Below are 18,631 nucleotides of genomic sequence, written 5' to 3'. Positions count from 1 at the left end.
AAAAAAAAAAAAAAGCCCTTTTCCCCCTTGCTATAGGTATTCATGGACACCATGCATTTATCTGTGCAGGAGGACTGACCACAATAGCTATTTCTGAATAAACTGTTCCATAATAGTTCCCTGTGTGGATATTCTAGTCTGGAAAAGTCACGGGTCAGATGGTGAGCTGTTGCAGAATAGCTTGTTCTGCAATAGCAATTCCAGTCAATTTTCCAGTGCAAAAAAGCTTTCAGCCCTTAGCTCCAAACTCCTGTTTGTGCCAGAAGATTTTGTCTTTAGAGAATAGTATAAATTTGTTCTATTCTATTCTTTAAGCACTGAACTCCCTTTGGGATCAGCCTGGGAGAATTTTATATTATAGGAATTTGTATTTATGTGCACAGATTCTGTGATTTATTAATGAAACTTTTAATTCATACCTTCTTCTAACAGTGAGCTGGATGCCTTTTTGGCTGCAGGACGTCCTCACGGCTCTTTCGGCTCAGCACTTCCCAGAGCCCAGTCCCAAAACAAGGCATGAAGCAGCCTGGAAGAAGATCCCCCAAACCGGGCTCAGGATGGTTGTGGTTTTCATTGCCAACAGCAGTGAATCGAAGCAAAACAAAGCAAAATGTCCTACCTTCTTCCATGCCCAAATATAGAAGAGGACTTACAGCAGCATTTGAGCTTTGTTGGAGTAGAGAGAAAAGACTGGTCTACAAATATGTATACAGAAAGAGTCTTCACACAGGGTGTGAAAGGGCTACGAATGTATCTGAGAAGAAGGTACAGAGAAGCCTTCAGTGAAGGCCAGTGAATCTTACAGCATCCAGAACTGCTCACACGACAACCCCGTATGACATGTTTTGGTTCGATTCCTGTGTATGTTTGAATCGTGTTTTCACCTCTCCTCCAGTGAAAAAACAAACGACAAAACCCAGTAAACCAACACATCTTTGCTGTTGGATATTTGGCATATTCTGTACTGAACCTCAGGACCCTCCAAAGCAAAGGTTGCTTTTTGTCCAAATTGCATCACGGTGTCCCTGGCATTTTGTGGTGCGGACCAATTAACATTAGTAACTTAAATTAAAATCTCCAAATGCATTTTGAATAGTGACACAGAGCTGATGTTAATCTAGGCTTTCAAAAATGAAGCAGGACTGTGTTAATCACCTGCCCCACCCTTCTCATTATTCACATGACCCACAGTCCTCGGTGTCAGAACAGGCTCCTATGTCACCCTCTTACTTCACTTTCCCCAGGCATTATTAAATAGTTAATAACAAAGGTCTGAAGTCCATCCTGAGTTTTACCTGTTGGCACAAACCTGAGGCCATGGCAGCAGCAGTGCAGCTCTCACATAAATGAAAGAACAGATTTTGGCATGAGTATTTTTAATGTACAGCAGCTGGCAATTTTGGGTTTAAGGAGCAAAATCACACCTGAGTTCTCATGCTCTTGACAGCTTTGCCAACAAAAGGAGAATAAAAAATAAACAAGACATTTTACCTTTTCCTAATCCGGAGGAAATGGTGCAGCTGTTTCCAAGAATATGTTCTATTGACCATTATGTTCATGCTGTCACATCAACATTGGAACAGAAGACATTCTTGCTTTCCAGTTACGTTTTAACACAAATGTCTTTCATTTGTTTGTTTCAACATATTTTCCCTTTAACACGTTTTTTTAATCATCAGATTTTTTCCTAATAACATGTTTATTCAATGTTCAGTTAAACCAGATTTGGAATTTTACAAGTATATAAATGTTTACAAATCAATCCATTAAATGCACTTCCTACTTCTATGGGATGATACATAGCTACCTGAAAACTACCGCTGTTGGCCGTGGGTTTGTCAGAGCCCAACTGGTCAGACAGTAAGGGTGGCTGTTGCTGGGGGCTGCAAGGAGGGTGGAGGGAGCTGTCAGCCCCCCACATTCCTCTCACCATTCAGCACTTGTTATGTATTTACCTGACACACAGACACTTCAGCCCAAATTCTCATGTTATTCCTAGCAGTGGAGAATGTGGTAACAGGTAAATATTAGGTATTAATCTGTTAGAAGTATATAGGTGCTCGATGCAGAAGGCGGTGCTGTTTATTTGCCTGATTCTTTTATAGCTCAGCACTCCCGGGATTTTGATACGGAAGGCAACAGATGAAGAGTCTGACGTTTATATTTGTTACTTGTATGTGAGAGACCAGTAGGTTATTCAGCAGCAAGGCAGTCTTTGTGTTTTATTTCCAGCTGAGTCACTTCCACAGAGGTCTGGATGTTTCAAAATATCTTCTCACTTTATACTCCCTCCCAACATGCTCTTCAAAAGAATAATAAAAGCAGTAGAATGCCCAAGTTCCCATTATAAAATCCTATTCTTATTTTCGTGTAACTTTTGCAAGTCCTGAAGCTGCTGCAGCTGATTTCCTCTTAAATGAATTTACTTTTATTTTTACAGTTTGCAGTTACATCCTTGCAGCAGTTTTAAAACAGGGAAGATGGTGCAGTGATTTGGATTCCAGAGAGAGAATCCCTCAATATTCAGGAGTCTTGGTCTATTTTAGGGCAGTTTGCAGACTGGTGAAGGATTGAAATATCCTTATGATAGTACTGGTGAAGCTCAAACTTCTCAGCAAATAAGGTTTGTCTATTTGAGTGCTCAGACAGAGTTCTATTTGCAGCTTAATTATCGCCAATGAACTTCTCATGGCATTTATGCTGAATTAGGAAAAGGCATTCTTTTATTTAGTTCACTTGGCGTTTCTTTGTCTCAGATAACTGCCCTGCTGCCTAAAATAAATTATTGCTCCTAAAAGCACAAGAAAATGTTGGATCCCTGTAATAGAAGTTAGATGAAAACCACTTTTCCTTTTTAAGAAAGGCCTGCTAGAATTTGCTTCTGAAAAACAAAACAACAACAAGAAGAGAAGGTAACAAAAAACCCCACTTGCTCGCATGGTGGTTTGGTTCTCTGCAGAACGGACTGCTGCAGGTGTTTCTCCCTCCATAGTCAGGTGAACTGAAAACATATAAGTTCTTCCTCTTTTCCTTCTTTTTTCTTCAAAACCCAAACATATCAGTTGGAAGGGGCTATCCCATTTGAGGTTGTTAGCTGCTAGTAGAGAATGACTATTCATCTCCCTTTCTTTTCCCTTTTTCCTTCAGGCTTTGCTCTTTAGGAAAAGATCAGTAACTGTTAGTGTAGCTGGCAGGTGATAGATCTGGCTCCTGTTGCATCCTAACTTTGCACAGTAAAATCTGCTGGCTCACAAAATGTCTGTCCTTCCAGCAATTGTCCACACCGTAGCCAAGGGAGGCAGCAAGAGACTGAAGCTTGATGGAACGTAGTAGGCGTACTCCCAGCAAGCTCTTAAATGGCCGGTGGGGATTTTGTTTTTCCTGTTCTTGCTTTAGTGTTTAAGCTTCTATCTATCTCCTTAACACTCCTCAATGTTCCAAACACTTCTGCTTGCCCTGAATCACTACAGTTTGGAGAAGTTTGTCTTTGTTTTAGGTGTGTGTGAGATACTGGATTTCCCATGCTATTTGATGTTAACTCAAAGTAAACCTATCAGATCCACTGGTCTGCCAGCCAGTCTGCTAAAAGGGGTAAGGACAGACTTTTTGGTGAGAAATACAGACCACTGCAATCATGTAAACTGAATGTAGGAGACTGACTGCACATAAAAGGAGAAAGCATCTTTTGATAAGGCATGCAACAAAGAAAAGGAAATAACATAAGTTTATTTATTCTACTGATGCAGTGATTTATGTAGGAAAAGTCAGTATCAAGCAACTTAGTATCTTGGCACTAAGATACATGCACATTTTTGCTCTGTGTTGCTCTTTTATCTGTAGCATGTAATGACTACAATAGTTTCTGATCCAGACAGGCTCTTCCTCTGCAGTTACAGAACATTCTTGGAAGTCGGCATCAGACATCTCATACAGACTATTTCACAGCAGAGCTCCCTTCACAAGTGTTCTGATAAGAGCACGTTTATAAAAAATAGGCAGTCTTAAGGGAATTTCTGGTAACAGGCTGTCTTATAAAGCAAACGTTTACTTACCAATCGTACCTGTTTTATCAGAGCTGTGTAATTACGGAGCAGAGCCTAACAGCTTCAAAGCAGCACTCTCCTGTGTGCCATCTGTGGTGCCCTCTGCTGCACATCTTTGTAGAAGCAAGCCAAGTGCACACGCAGCTGCATTCTTCCTACTGCTCTTTTTCACATCTGAACGTTTAATAATGGATTATGATGAGTTTTCCTGGTCCTTTTCCCTCTACCACACATAAAAATACGTTCTGCATTTATAATTGAAATGCTTTAAAAAATAATTAAGAAGAGCTTATAAAGTGAAAAGGAATAATTAAACAGGTCTTTCAGATATAAACCTGCTGGTTCTATTACTGATTGTTGTTCATTTATTATCCTGGACACTAGTTTATCTGTTTATATGTACATACATATTTATCTACACATATTTAGTTTCTTTTCTGTTAATTCTAATGTAAGCACTGAAAATCTTGGTCCTGCTTTTTTTCTAGTTGCTCTTTGCTGCTTTGGGGAAGGGACAAGTCATTACATTACCTTCTCTCGTGTTGATGTATATAGTTTTATTTGCAACCCTTTCCTGGGAGCAGGTTATAGTGTTGTCAGTTCTACATCAAACAGAAATCTGTTGATTTTGATGTTGAATTGTTGGAAAGAACTACAGAGTTTTTACATAAATATTTCCGGACTGATCTCAAGGTACCTAAAGGCCAAAAGACTGAACATGAAAGAACTGAAAATTTCAATTTATTATTTCCCCTTTCTTCTGCTTGCCTTTGCTAACTGAAGCACCTTGTGTTTGTATCTTCATAGCCTGAGGCTTTCCTCAGATAAGTCAATTCATGATACTTTTAATTACCTGCTCAGGATGGATTTGGACTGCTTACTCTTGTGAGTACCAGAAAAGAAACTTCATAGGCAGCAGCTAATGGAGCAGCAGCATAAACCTGCTGTCTCCAGTGTTTTATGCCCCGTGTTGTCTACCTGGCTAACAACAAGCCTAAGCATGGTGACTTTTGAAGTGCTGCTGGCAGTGAGCTAGACACAGCACAGCTTCCAGTGTTACTGCCTGCGGTGCACAAAATGCAGCGTTATCAGTGGTGGGCTCACTAGTATTTTCTCTAGAAAGGACAAGCCTTGAAGATATTTATCTCCTGAGTAACTACTACTACTCACAGAATGGCTGCTTTCAGTCAGTCAATTGCTGTGACACAGTTAGGAGTTTAAAACAGTCCTTGGCCTATCATAGCTGCAGAGGTGAGGGCTGTGTAAATCCCCAGGCATGGCTTTTCATCACAGCAGAGCTGCAGTGACGGGGCCCTGAACTCTGTGCTCATAAACCACCGAGCAGAAGGAGCATATGGTTCATGCTGGGCACTGCAGCACATCTGCTTTGGCCACTGAGCAGAAGATGGGCACACACTGCTCTGCTGTTCTGCTCCCCCAGAAAGACTGCACCTTCTCTTGAAGCTCATGATGGTCATTTCTGGAAGGAAAGAGGCAAATATCTAAAGAAAAATTGTACAAAACGCACCAAGATAATAAAGACACATGGGGTTTCTTTTCAGATTCACAGTTTAGCTGTGTATTGTCTGTTTTGAAGCGATGCCCTCTGGCTGAGGATTCCACATGGCCCATTTCAGCCAAAAGTCTGACAATATTCAGCACTTTTTTTCCCCTGGAAGCCAGCGATTCATGGCTCGTAGCATTGCAGGTTGAGTATTTGTTCTGAACACGAGTTTTTTATGGTGCATTGAGAAAAATATGAAAACATATCCCAACTCTATTCCAAATCTTCTGAACACTGAAGGCAAGTTACAAAATTAGTATTGAATAAGCTGAATTTCATTTAGGGAAAGGAAACTCAGCTTGGCACTGGGGCTTGCAGCTTTCTTCCAGCTACTGAGAGCTGTCAGGAAGAGACATTTGATGTTGGAGGAAGAAAAAAGTCACTGGGTCACTCAGTAAGGGTGAGAAAAGTGTTGGTGAGCCATGCCGCCATTTTGTGATCAATCATTTCACTGATTCCAGTGCCCACAGGGATCTGGGTGCTGCAGGGCTTTGCTTAAACAGCTGCTGAGGTGCAGCAACCCTGGAGATCGATTGGGATTTTTACTTCAGTTGCTAATGCAGTCAGTCAGTCCCAGCCACTCAGTGGGTCAGTCGGTGGGTCAGTCAGTGGGTCAGTCAGTCAGGGCGGGAAAGGCCGCAGCTGTTGGGAAGGGTGGGACCAATTCCCCACTCTTCAAAAGGGCGGGAAAAGCCCTCGGTCAGTCAGGAAAAGCCGTTCTTCAACTCAAGCTCCTGCAGCAAAATTCTGCCTTCCCTGCACGGCTGCCCATCCAGTTTCCCTTCAGAGAACGAGCTTTACCTCCCAAAATAGTCTTTTCTAATCTGGCAGCCTCTTTAAAGCAGCTTCAACCCTTCCAGGGAAGTTGGGTGGGTGTGCAGTGCCTGCCATGGAGGAGCGCGGTGCTGAGGCGCTGTCTGGGCATGAGGATGGCTCCAAGGAAACCAGAGTGTCGGCTCATGGCAGCCACGTCCCCAGGTAACAGCTGGGAAATGCTGCACTTGTGCTCTTTCATTGATAGGAGGTAATGGTAATGGGCTTGTGCAAAAGTGAAAAACACACTCTGCTGCAAAAACATGGCAGAGGGCAGCTCCCACACTGCCCCAGCACAGCTGGGTTTCCTCAGACTTCCAAGCAAGTTTGTAGGCACAGACAGAAGTGCAGAAAACAGTGGCAACAAACAGGGAGCATCTCAGTCATATCTTAAGTGGAAAAGGATAATAATCATCATAGTATGACTTGGACAGCTTGTGGTCTCTGTGGCAGGGCATGGGGAATGCGTGGTTCTAGAGTTGGGTTTGCAGCTCTGGGGTTTGGAGTTTGCTTTATCACAGTGCAGATACTTATTGGTAGCTGTTTCTGTGTAGTTGTTTTTCTTGCTTGCTAATGGTGCTATGAAATGAGTCTTGTATGCTACTAATGTTGAAGATCACTGCCTGTGCTATACAGAGGCTGGTATCTATTCACGCTGCTAGAAATGAGCAGGCAAACACTGTGAGACACAGTGCTGCCCTCAGCTCCATTCCACCGTTAGCTAAACCATGGAGAACGTCATGCAGGCATACTTGGCCAGCATTGCATGTTTGTTTATGAAAATTCTGTTAATCTCTGCAAAGAGGTGGACTATCAGTAAGGGGTGCAAATAGAATTGCTGTCCTCTTCCTTCTATTTTGTCACAATTACAGCTTGTGTTGGCCAAGCACTGAGGAAACGGGTGGGAACAGCAGCCCGGGCTTTCGCATTCTTGAAGTGCATATAGAATATTCAGACAGTTACAGTGAACAGAACCAAATGAATAAGTAAAATACTTACAAGAATCAGAACAATGACATGGTTTAGATTTACCACCAACCCAACTGTTCATTCACCCATCTGCTTATACATGTTTTTGTTATCTTCAACTCTAATTTCTGTTAACTTGCTCCGTACCTTAGCCAGCATTGCTTATCTGTTTTGCTCTCACCCTTCATTGCATTACATGTTTAGCTCACCAGCTGACCATTTCCTCTCTACTTTATAGGGCTGCTATTTTGGATAATGTGTAATACGTAGGATGTTAAGTTGAAGGAACAGATCATGAGTCTGGAAGCCAGGAAATCTTGTCTCTCTGTGATCAAATTTAATCTTATTGGACAAAAAAATTAGTACTACTAGTAGATTTGTGTTATATGCGGCTACTATGATGAATAACTTTTTAAATAAGACTAATACTTTCCAGATACTATTCCCAAAGAATGAGAATCTTATTTTAGCAAAACAAGGAGTAAGTGCAAGTTGAGTTACAAAGTGGAAGAAATGTATTCAGATGACACAAGAGAGCTGTAATGACACCTCCTTGTTTAGGGACACTCACAGCTAGGTTTGAATAACAATTCTTACTGATTTTGTAACAGTAAGATAATTCATTCAGTATGGTCTTCACTACTTGTCTTAGTGTGTTACTTAATGACAAAATAGGTCTTCACTGATACATCTTAGTGCTAATATAAGTTTCTGTTTGTTTGTTGTTTTTGGTTTTCTACTCTTAAATCCCACCTATACTTATGATGGTATATAGCAGAGTTGTAATGTTAAGGACAGCTGAAACGTTGGTGTCAGATTGCTTATGAAAATAAAGAGCATCTGTCATAACACTCAGAGCAGCCTAAAGTTTGGATGTAATGCATCTACTTGCAAGGTTACTTGGTTTTTTTAGGTGAAAGATGCAGGTTCTATTCTTTTCATTTGTTGAGACCAACCCTTTGTGTAATTATAACCCTTAACAGTTTGTTTAGGGCAACAGATCAAAAGGTTAATGTGCAGTGGTACAACAGGAAGTATTTGTTCTGTTGAACATTTTCTTAAATTTACAGCATTTAAAAACAACTTAGCACAAATCACAGCCAAGGCCAATATTACATCATTTGAAGTAAAACATTAATCATGAGTCAGAAACCAGCCAGCTGGTCTGAAAGCTCAGCTGGTGAAAAATCCAATGGTTTTAGGGTTGAATAGAAATGTACTTTTAATTGTGCTCTCAGTCATGAATCTGGAATGGAAAGTCAAATCTTATGTGGAAACTAAGGAGAAGGACATGCAAAAACAAAGGAGGTTTTCAAATGTGTACATATATATATGTATGTATCCCTGAAGCAGTTTTGAATTAAATGATTTCTGGAAGGGTGGGGATAGATGATCAAAATGCAAAGTGAAACTACATTAAATCATATGGACTGCACAATTGTTTTCTTTCTTTCAGTTCTGAAGTTCTTGAAGCAATAGAAAATGTTATTCTAGATGTGCTTAAAAGTCTGGCCAAAAAAAAAGCACCTGTTCTCACACTGGCTAATAGATCAGATTGGAGGAATATAGAGTAAGTACAATGTGTTTAAAAGTCTTGCCTTATATTAATATATGTGCCACAAATACAATGATTTTGTAACTTCCAGAAAAGTTGAACTGACGTAGTTCTATCAGACATCATGCATTAACTAAAGAGCAGGCCATAGCATCAAGGAGAATGTAAAACTTCTGTAGAAGGAATGAGAAAGAAAATCTACATTTTCTAGATACAGTAGAAAACAGAAATAGTACGTTGTGTTGTTTTTTTTAATCAAACACAACTGTTTTAGGCTGGAAACAATTACTCACGATTTCATTTACCAATCAATTTGCAGTGCTTCCTCTCTTCTTTTTCTCTGCTTTTCCTCACGGTACCTTATTTCTTCAAACAATAGCAATAAGCTTATCCTCCTTATATCCATCAAAGATGATGATCGCCAGCTCTTACTGTTCTCTTACTTCCATGCTGTGTGCATACACTATCTTAAGTCCATTATTTGCCAAATAAAGTGAAACCAGGTTCTGCAATGTTATCTAAATTTCAGGTCTCATGCCAGCTTACCTAGGCAGGAGCAGAGAAAGAACAACCTGTCCTTCTTTCTATCACAGCTTTGTAGAAGTCTGTGCAACAGTACTTTTCCAAGGCATGCATTTCAACTGAGAATGAGAAATTAATTACTTTTTATAGTATGAAAGCAAAAGGATAAAAGAATCTGTTCCTTATCTTGTAATAGCTTTGGGCACCCGTGAGCTAAAGGCTATTTAGATCAATATGATTGCAGAGGTCCGTGTAAGTGGACACATTATGAACAGTGGAGGTTGAGAAAGCATAGCAGACCTTCCATGCATAACACCTCGGTGGAATACTCACTTAATGAGAATAATAAATTTCTGTCAATCAAAGAAGTGAAGGTCCCAAAGGTAATTAGCTAACTGAAACGCTTGTGTGCCCCAGTGAATGCAGTGGTTGGTGTCCTGATGGCTTGACAACAAATGTTTCACTTCGAAGGCTGTACAATGAAAATATGATAACAAAGCTTTGCTGTCTTTTGCAGTCTCAGGGGAACGGCCATTCTGGGCTAGGAAAACAAATGTGGGATGTAATTTGCCATCAGAACGCATAGGGGGAAAACGTTCAAATGAAAACAAGTTAGCATCACAGTTTGTTAAAAATAAGACACATCAATCAAATTCAAAAAGCTGAACCATTATTCATGGTGGAGAAATGGAATCTTACATAGGCATTCCATTGAGTGATGACACATATCCTGCTCTAATGCAGGAGGCATTTTAAGAGTACGTACAAATCAATAAGCAAATTAAAAGAAAAAATAAAACAAAAAACAAACTAAGTCCCCAAATGTGATTGAAATGGAAGAAATACAGCTAGTGGGAGTTTTGTCCTTCCTTATGCAGGCACCTACCCATACCCAATCCGCACAGCTGGAACTAGGCAGGAACTAGTAGAAATTAGAGAATGATTTCATGTTTGAAATGTCCCTTGTAAACATTTGTAGATACCCAGAGGGAGATTTACCTGGGAATGAGGTCAACCTGTGAGAATGCCAGGCCTAAAGCAGGATGTGTGCTTTATAGAAAGTTACTGTGCAGGGACCCGTGCAAGGCCAGGAAGGATAGCTGGGTGTAAAGCTAGGCTGACCCTTCCTTGTGAGCTGTCTGTGAGGGCCGTGGGGTTAGGTTCTTAGGCAGGCCGTTCTCTAAAAGAAGTGTTCCTATTGTCCTTAAGGGAGCAAAGCGGCGACTGCCACTCTGTGCAGATAGGATGCAGGGAGCGGGCAGTGAAAAGCGCACAGCCTTCTCGGTGCCGCAACACAAAGGCAGGACGGTTACAGCCGAGCGGCCGGGAGCTGCTGCTGCACTGGTTGCGCTCTGCCACCCAAAGGATGCGAGGAGCAAAGAAAGGTTTAGAGAAACTTGTGGTTTTCTATAAATTGATGGTCGTTTCACTGTCAGTGCTTTTAAAAAAGTACATAGAGTTCTAAAGTGGAAAAGAGTGCTGTATAGACAGGCTGTCATACCTGAAGGCACTACAATGAAAAAATTAGATCATACAATTGTGAAATCAAATAATTACACTTTCTCATACATTGCACGTCAGAAAGTTACTGCATGTTAGACTTGAAGTGTATGCTAGTAAAGAATCACATTTTTTTTTCCTTTGTTTATTTGTTTGCTGCTAGTTTATTGAGTCTGAAAATAGAACGAGCATCTTTGACCTTAGGAGAGGGCTCTCAGTCTGAATAATCTTGGGTAGAATCATTTACATATGCTTACTTTGTAAGTTTACAGTTTTATTGCATTTGTTTGCCATATGTCAGATTCAAAGATTCTGTAGGTCTACAAATGATACCACATTCTTCTACAAAACAAATAAGAAGTGACTGCCCTGCAACAGCACCGAAGTTTGGTAAGTTCCAAAGTTGAATTCTGAACTTTTTTGTTGTATTTTAGTTTGAAACTTCATAAAGCAAATAAATTATGCCCTGTGTGTTAGAAGTGAAAGACTAATAAAACTTGAAAATTAATTAATAGAAATAAGAATAAAAATAAAGCCCTTCAGCTTTTCTCTATTGCATTATAATGTGATGGTTAAATCACTACAATGTTCTTATGGTTTCTTTGCTGCCTGACTGAATGTCAGATTAAGACATATTTGCAAAGTCTACATGTAAAAACTTCACCTTCCTTCAAAAAGCCAACTGGGAGAGCAATCCTGGATTACAGACAATAAGCTAATTTGCTTTTCTAGATCAAGCAATGAATTTCTTAGTCTGGACAGCAGGACATGTATTCCCTCACTCAGCTCCATTATATATACTTTTTTTCTAACTCTGCTAGAAATTACTGAGTCTACTGACTGGTGCCATCTCTCAGTATTTCACAACATGTTAAAATACGTGCACAAATTGTGTTCACGCTTCACTGTTTTATTGTGTGAGACACAAATATCAACATAAATACAAATAATTGCATGTGCATTTCTGAAAATTGACAAAAATAAATTTGTGATGCATTTTTTCAGCTATGATGCTCAAAATATTATCCATGATCTATAAGATGGTGCAGAGCAATTCTTATGCAACTAAAAGGTAATGTGACGTTTCTGTAATTTCAAATGTAGTTACCTTTTAAGAACGCTACTGGGAAAGCAGTGTGGGATGCAAATCTTTCAGATAACAGATTTCTCTCTGTGAAATGCTTTACAGTGGTTTGATTATCCATGCCTTCAGCTGAATGTTACTCTGTATTCTGACAAACTGATAGCTTTTACAGTATTGTAATTACAAATATTTTTGTCTTTTGTCTTGACAGAGATATATACTACTCAGATAAGCTCCTGTTTGGTAGCCAGAGAGTTGTGGACAATTTAATCAATGAAATCTCTTGCATGCTCCAGATACCTCGAAGAAGTCTGCATATAGTAAGTGGTTTATGATTACTGTTTTTATTATGTAATTATTTCCTAATCACATGGATTGTGTGTAAAGCTGAAATATCAATGAAACCTGATTAAGTTCTGCAATAACATTTGAAAGGTTCCTGCCTTCATAGAAAGTTCATACAGTTTGCTTGCTTCCAAGAGTGGCGCAAAGTGCTAGCCAAAATCACAAGGCCTTTTGCTATTACCTGGGAGGGCAGTGCTTCATCTGCAGAGTACAAGGCCTCTGCTTTGCAGTTTATACTGGGATGATTTGCTAGCATGGGGTTTAAGTGGAAGTTTCAAGTGAGTCAGACATATAACCATCTGAATTTCCTGGATCTCATGCTTTACAAGAATTCTTTTGTATACACAAATGCAGTTGTTACTATAACTTATTGTAAATCTACCTTTATAGCCATTATGTCAACAATGTTGCTTTGCATTTTAAGAAGTTGATGGCTGCTGATAACTGCTTGTTACCAGTTGGAGTGTTTTCCAGAAGTTTCTTGATTTGCCCATGAAATGCAGTAAAATAAAAGCATGTAATTTCCAATTTACTGTATACAACTTATTTTTTTCAGCTGTCTACAACTAGAGGTTTTGTTGCCGGTAATTTAAGTTACACTGAGGAAGATGGTACAAAAGTGAATTGTACCTGTGGCGCAACAGTATGTATTAAATAACAATAACAGTTATTAGAATAAATAGAATAGTTGCAGTTGGAAGGGACCTACATAAATCAACTACCTCTGTATGATATCCTGTACTTCATGTAGCTCATATTGCTTCAGACATTTATTACACAGACCTGACACTAACCCTCCCTACCTTCTCTAGTAGCAACAGCACAGAAGAAAGAATAAACTGAGCCACAATCATTAAAGAAGTAAATATCTTTCTGGGCCCAAACTATGTTTCTTTCTGGGCCCAAATGTAAAAACCATTTACACAAGTTTGATAATAATGCACAATTAGCATAAGAGGTAATATTCTCTTCTTGTGACCAGTAATGTACAACCAAAGATCTGTGAATATAATATCAGGATATTTAGTTTCAGAATATCACTAATACTGGACTTACAAGCATTAGAAGGGCTTGTACTATCAACTGATGTTATCAAAGGTGATACTGAGCAATAGAGCAGTTTGTAACCACAGCTGTATAAGCAGTCAAGAGCTGATTGCTATCGCTGTTCAGATTATGACAGTGGAAGCAGAACTGTGACTTGCTGACTGTTGTCATGATTTCCTGAAAAATGTGCTCATTGTAAGCTTAATCTGGTCACTTCCAAATGGAAAGATTACTTTAGCTGCCTGTCATACTTTGTTTTAAAGCAAAGTGTAAAGACCCCCGTTGTTAATACTCTTCTACAGCTCTTCATAGTTTTATTTGTTGGCACCAGTGGTGATTTAGCAGTCAGAAATAAAAACAGACCACACACTTCAATATAGACATATTCGTTTGCCAAGTTCTTCCTCCAGTTCCTGCTCTGTCGTCCATATGCTTGCCAGACTGACCCAATCCTAATATGAGATGTAAAGTAAACATTACTGTGCCTTAAACCGTTGCAGCAATATAGTTATAGAAGCAGGTTACAGGTTAATAAAAGAAAGGATTAAATGGTCTTCCAAAGAGAAAGCCCAAATGCTTTAAACCTGGATTAAATTGGCACTGAGCTGACTTTTCTTCTGGCTAAAAGAGATACAAAATGAATCAGGACGTTGTTTTCTCTGTAAAGCCCATACAGCGAATGATCTTCTGCGACAGTAGCACGGATGCACTTTAGAAAAGCATGCAACAGAGCAGGATATGAAAGGTTGAATGTACTTATAAAGCAGTGAAAATGTCAAGATTGATCTTGTATATTAGGAGATGAATGGTTGTTTTAGGATGTAATGGTGTCCTTCATTACCTAATGTTGTTATTTTAAAACATATCATTTTCTCTATCATAAATTATTGATTTCATTTTTGTTGTTCTAGGCAGTTACCGTGCCATCTAACGTTCAAGGAATTAAAAGTATCCTTTGAGCAGAAACTCTCAATGTGGACTGAAAAAAATAAAGTAAAAACAAAGAATATTCCAAGTTAAACAATGTTCTGGTAATTTTTTCTCTGCCTGTTGGCTCTGAAATTGAGTCATGAGCTGCTTTTGGCTCCAGAATAAGTATTTTAGAACATTCAGATTGAATGGATTGCTATGACGGATTGTTTTACATGCAGGTAGCCTTAACGTAAAAGATTTATACTCACATGCCAAATTTATATTAATTGTAGAAAAAGATGCAACTTTCCAGAGACTCCTGGATGATGAGTTCTGCATTAAATTGGCCCCATGCATAATGATTACGGTATGCAGTTTACATTTCATATTGGTCAGTTAGACATAAGAATTTACAAGATACCTCAGCATCATAACAGTGCTCAAAGTTGGCCAAAAGACAGTAATAAAATTGTGTATCTTACCATATTTATAGTGTTTTATTTTACTGATAATGAAAATACAAAATGAACATTGTAAAGGCTTATTTCCTCCAACCATCCTCCTAGAGCCTGGTAGCTTATCCAACTCATCTGGGTGCTGCAAAGTCACAGAAAGACCCTGCTGTTGTCCCCCAGGATCCTAAACTTAGCAAGCCCAAGTGAAATAAAATTGCTTGATTTATGGGTTTTATTGAAAGTTATGGAGCTTGCAGAATTAATTAATTCATTAGTTAATTAAGAACTGGAGGGATGTGTGAATATCTACACTTGGATAAGGTGGGACAAGGTGGCTCACAGTGAGGAAGAAACTCCCATACCTAAGAGAGACAAGCACTTGTACTCTGTAGCACACTATATATACCTTGTTTTACATTGTGTCTTCAGTGCTACAAATACTTTTGAGAAGAAAAAAAAGTAGCCTTTTCCTTTTAATGCTTCAGGCCTGTTGGAGAAACTCTCCTGCAGGCGTTTTGTTTGCACATTTAAAATGGCAAATATAAACATATATGTAGCCAGATGTTGTTTTAATTAATTTAAAACTGTCTGCTTTATTTTGTTTCCTTAGGGAAGAGGTATACCAGATCTTAACACACGACTTCTGGTCAGAAAGCTGTGGGATACGTTTCAAATTCCTATTTTCACTCTTATGGATGCAGATCCACACGGTAAGTTTGTAGAGGTTCTGTAACATAAGAAGAAAGCAAGATTTAGCTTGATTCTCATTTTGCACTGTTGTGCCATAAAAGTGAATTGTTAACGCAGTCTGCATAAGCATTCCCAGTGTGAAGATAACAGATACTTGACAATTGGTATTCTTCAACCCAGGTGTGGAAATAATGTGTATCTACAAATATGGATCTGTGGTGAGTATCACTTTCCATTCAAATATATTGATCTGCAGTTCAGCCTTGAAGTTTGCATGCATGATGAATTAGAATGGTTACTACCTCCCCTCATTGTCTTTGAACACAGGCACCATTTTTAGGTCTTGTGCATCTGCAAAAAGAGCTTCTTCCTGTAACAAAAAGAAACTGGATAACAATGCCAGGTGTTTCATTTAACTGTATCTCAGTTTCTTCCTGCTACACAGGCAGTTTTCAGGAAATCCAAATAGGAAAGCATTCTCCATTTTGCTTTGTTTCTGCCTTAGAAGACAAATGATGGCTGGAAGAAGCTGGGGAGGAAAAGGACATAACTTGTGAGATGGGTGAACAGTATGGTTCTCCAAAGAATGTTGTGTTGGTAAAGGTTTTGGTTTGGGGTGAGAATTTGTGTATGGATACATATTTTAGTGTGGAATATTATGGAGGAAAAGGCAAAGGGAACAAGAAGGGGCACTTTACATCACTAAAAGAGTAGGTACAGAAAGACAGTATGGAAGGCAGGCTGGTGGCTGAGAGCAGAAACAGTTTTCTGGGGAGATGGAGGAAGAACATCTAAAGAAAACAAACAAACAAACAAAACCCACCTTCTGGAAACAGTCATGGATGATGTCCAGGCTCGCTCTGTTCTGTTATGTATATGTCATAACAGAAGCCTCAGGGACCTATGTGGAAACAGAACTCATGCATTTTCAGGTGATCTGCCAGGACTTTAGCTCTGTCAGAAATGTGTGTAAATTGATAGGACAGCACCTCCAGGATTATAATAGTGAAATTACTTACACAGTGAAATTCGCTGATTATATATAATGTGGTGCTTGTAGCAGGAAATATCAGGAACTTCCAATTGTAGTTGTCACTGCTTCTCCTGGCTTCAGTTTTGTTTGGCAATGGAACTCAAGGTGACAGCAAACAAACAAAAACAGCATGACAAAATAAAAAGAACAGAAGGGACCAATCTAGAATCTCTAATGGCTGAAGCCATAAAAAAGAAACTGTTCTCAATAATGGAGTATGGTAAGTTCTGGTTGCACTATTTCCTCCTGTAAAGTTTTGACAGTGAAAAGAGTTAACCAACTGTAATACAACCTGACAGTAACTGAGAAAGGCTTATATCTCAAAGGATTTAACTAAAAGTCTCTGAATGTTACAATTGGTTTTTCTTATTCTAGTCAATGTCTTTTGAGGCTCACCAGCTCACCGTTCCATGCATAAAGTGGCTTGGTCTCCTTCCATCCGACATCAAGAGGTTAGTTATTTCCCAAAAGGAATGAAAGTCTTCTTCTCTTTCATAGACAGTAAATAAAATCTGACTAAATTTATCAAACAAATAAAGCAATAGCAATAAAACCAACATCCAACACTTAAATCCAATATTGTTTGCTGTTTTCATCCATTATTCTGGCTTATAAAGCAGTAACTTGGAATCAGTATTTCTGAAATATATGAGAAAATGTAATAACTTTATTTACTTTTCAGATTAAATATACGGAAAGATGTCCTGATTCCATTTACAAAGCAAGATCAAAATAAGTTAGCAAGTCTACAGAAGAGACCTTACATTGCTTGTCAGCCAGTGTGGAAAAAAGAAGTATGTCCAAACCTCTTGTTTCCTATTTCTTACTCTCCCCAGGACAAATCCTATCACCCGCAGTCCTGTTCCTTCTTACTCTTATAAACTCTCAGTATAGCAGATAGGTTTTGCAACAGTAAAAAAGGGCACAATTGAGGAAGCCCATATCTACCCCTGGCTCTGGGTCTGGCTGTTACAGCATCACATATTAATTAGTTTTTTTTTTTCCTTTTAGCTGGAAATTATGGCAGCATCTAAAATGAAGGCTGAAATCCAAGTTCTAACTTCTCTTTCATCAGATTATCTTTCCAGAGTGTATTTACCAAACAAATTGCAATTTTGTGGATGGATATGAATGCCTGTTTGCAAATGAGCTGTTTTTCTCCATACTGATTTGTTTTCTTGACTGCTCTTAGAGAAAAACAGAGAAATAAAGGAGTGTGGATCAGCATCTTGCTCAGCTTGTTCTTATAAGTAGATTAGGATTGTCTCTTCTTTCTATTTCAAGCTGTAAAAGGAATCACAACTCTTTTACAGAGTACAGTTTGTTCCACCCTGTGCCTTCTGCACTGCAGTGAGCCTTAAAGCAGTGCCACGGCCATAGCAGGACACTGAAGTGCGTTCCTTCCACCCAGGGAATGTTGTTATAAATGGCGTTAGGACTGTATCAAGGAACTGTTTTGTCTTCTGTCTTAAAGCAGAAAATGATGCTGTGCACACCTTTCAATTTCTGCAAAGTAAAGGGCTTTGGTGGCAACTTATTGCAAAGCACCTCCTTTTGAAAACGCCAGTACTGACTGCCCTGCTTTGTGTTCTCTGTAAGTTCGGGCTGAAAACTCAGTCAGTTCTTCGTTACTGCATATCCCAGCAGCTGTAAATGTTCCAGCGCCCCAACTGTTATTTGTTTGGAGTGAGCGAGCACGCAGATGTTGTTCATTAAGAGTCTAATAAGCAGTCCTGTTAATGGTGCACATCACGACAAAATCCCTCATTCATTTTCTGTAGTTGGCTCTGAAACAGTAAAAAGGAGCCGGAAACAGCGGTGATTAAAGCGTGTAATAAACTTTACATGAAGAAACGCAATTGACTGTCACGGGAAACGCTTCCAAAATCGATCCGCAGCCCAAACCGATGCACGTATTTTCAGCAGGCTTTTCTTTTCCTTACCGCTCCACGCGTACTAAATTAAAAAGGAACCGGAACGGCTTTTGCCGTGCTGCCCTGCAGCAGCGCTATGAGAGAGAAGCAGCTCCGAACGCGCCGCCCGCAGAGCGCCGTCCCCACCCCTGCTGCCGGTGCGCCTGCGCCGCCACCGCCCCTCTG

The 18,631-nt window shown here is 39.5% G+C and overlaps 1 protein-coding gene and 1 long non-coding RNA gene across 5 annotated transcripts; one reads left to right on the top strand and one right to left on the bottom strand.

Annotated features, from left to right (window-relative positions):
* Window positions 1-6,313: 6,313 nt before the first annotated feature.
* Window positions 6,314-17,759, top strand: SPO11 (SPO11, initiator of meiotic double stranded breaks). 4 transcript variants are annotated; one of them, XM_040651050.2, is made up of 13 exons: window positions 6,314-6,585; window positions 8,846-8,959; window positions 11,268-11,356; window positions 11,972-12,038; window positions 12,262-12,370; window positions 12,952-13,038; window positions 14,354-14,390; window positions 14,648-14,721; window positions 15,420-15,519; window positions 15,680-15,717; window positions 16,908-16,984; window positions 17,215-17,326; window positions 17,544-17,759. In XM_040651050.2, exons 1-13 carry the CDS (start codon window positions 6,497-6,499, stop codon window positions 17,661-17,663), a joined length of 1,113 nt encoding a protein of 370 aa, XP_040506984.1. In that variant the 5' UTR covers window positions 6,314-6,496; the 3' UTR covers window positions 17,664-17,759. The 4 variants fall into 4 exon arrangements, with proteins under 4 accessions (XP_040506984.1, XP_040506983.1, XP_040506985.1 ...); XM_040651049.2 differs by having other exon boundaries at window positions 14,612-14,721; XM_040651051.2 differs by lacking the exon at window positions 6,314-6,585 and adding an exon at window positions 6,701-7,321 and having other exon boundaries at window positions 14,612-14,721.
* LOC112530128 lies at window positions 14,826-18,627 on the bottom strand. Its single transcript, XR_003071486.3, has 3 exons — window positions 16,519-18,627; window positions 16,323-16,400; window positions 14,826-15,536 (listed from the first exon to the last, which is right to left on the bottom strand). It is a non-coding gene; the product is annotated as an uncharacterized LOC112530128 (long non-coding RNA).
* Between the last annotated feature and the right edge of the window lie 4 nt (window positions 18,628-18,631).

Source organism: Gallus gallus, chromosome 20, assembly GCF_016699485.2.
Source record: "Gallus gallus isolate bGalGal1 chromosome 20, bGalGal1.mat.broiler.GRCg7b, whole genome shotgun sequence".
Taxonomy (NCBI): Eukaryota; Metazoa; Chordata; class Aves; order Galliformes; family Phasianidae; genus Gallus; species Gallus gallus.
This window is presented reverse-complemented; position numbering and strand designations above follow the sequence as displayed.

Bases quoted from the DNA above. Each gene is read 5' to 3' on its own strand.
- SPO11 (XM_040651049.2), top strand. From the start codon at position 6,497: ATGGAGGAGCGCGGTGCTGAGGCGCTGTCTGGGCATGAGGATGGCTCC. The intron at 11,357-11,971 runs GTAAGTTCCAAA...GCATTTTTTCAG, and splicing joins TGCAACAGCACCGAAGTTTG to CTATGATGCTCAAAATATTA. The intron at 15,520-15,679 runs GTAAGTTTGTAG...TCTTCAACCCAG, and splicing joins TATGGATGCAGATCCACACG to GTGTGGAAATAATGTGTATC.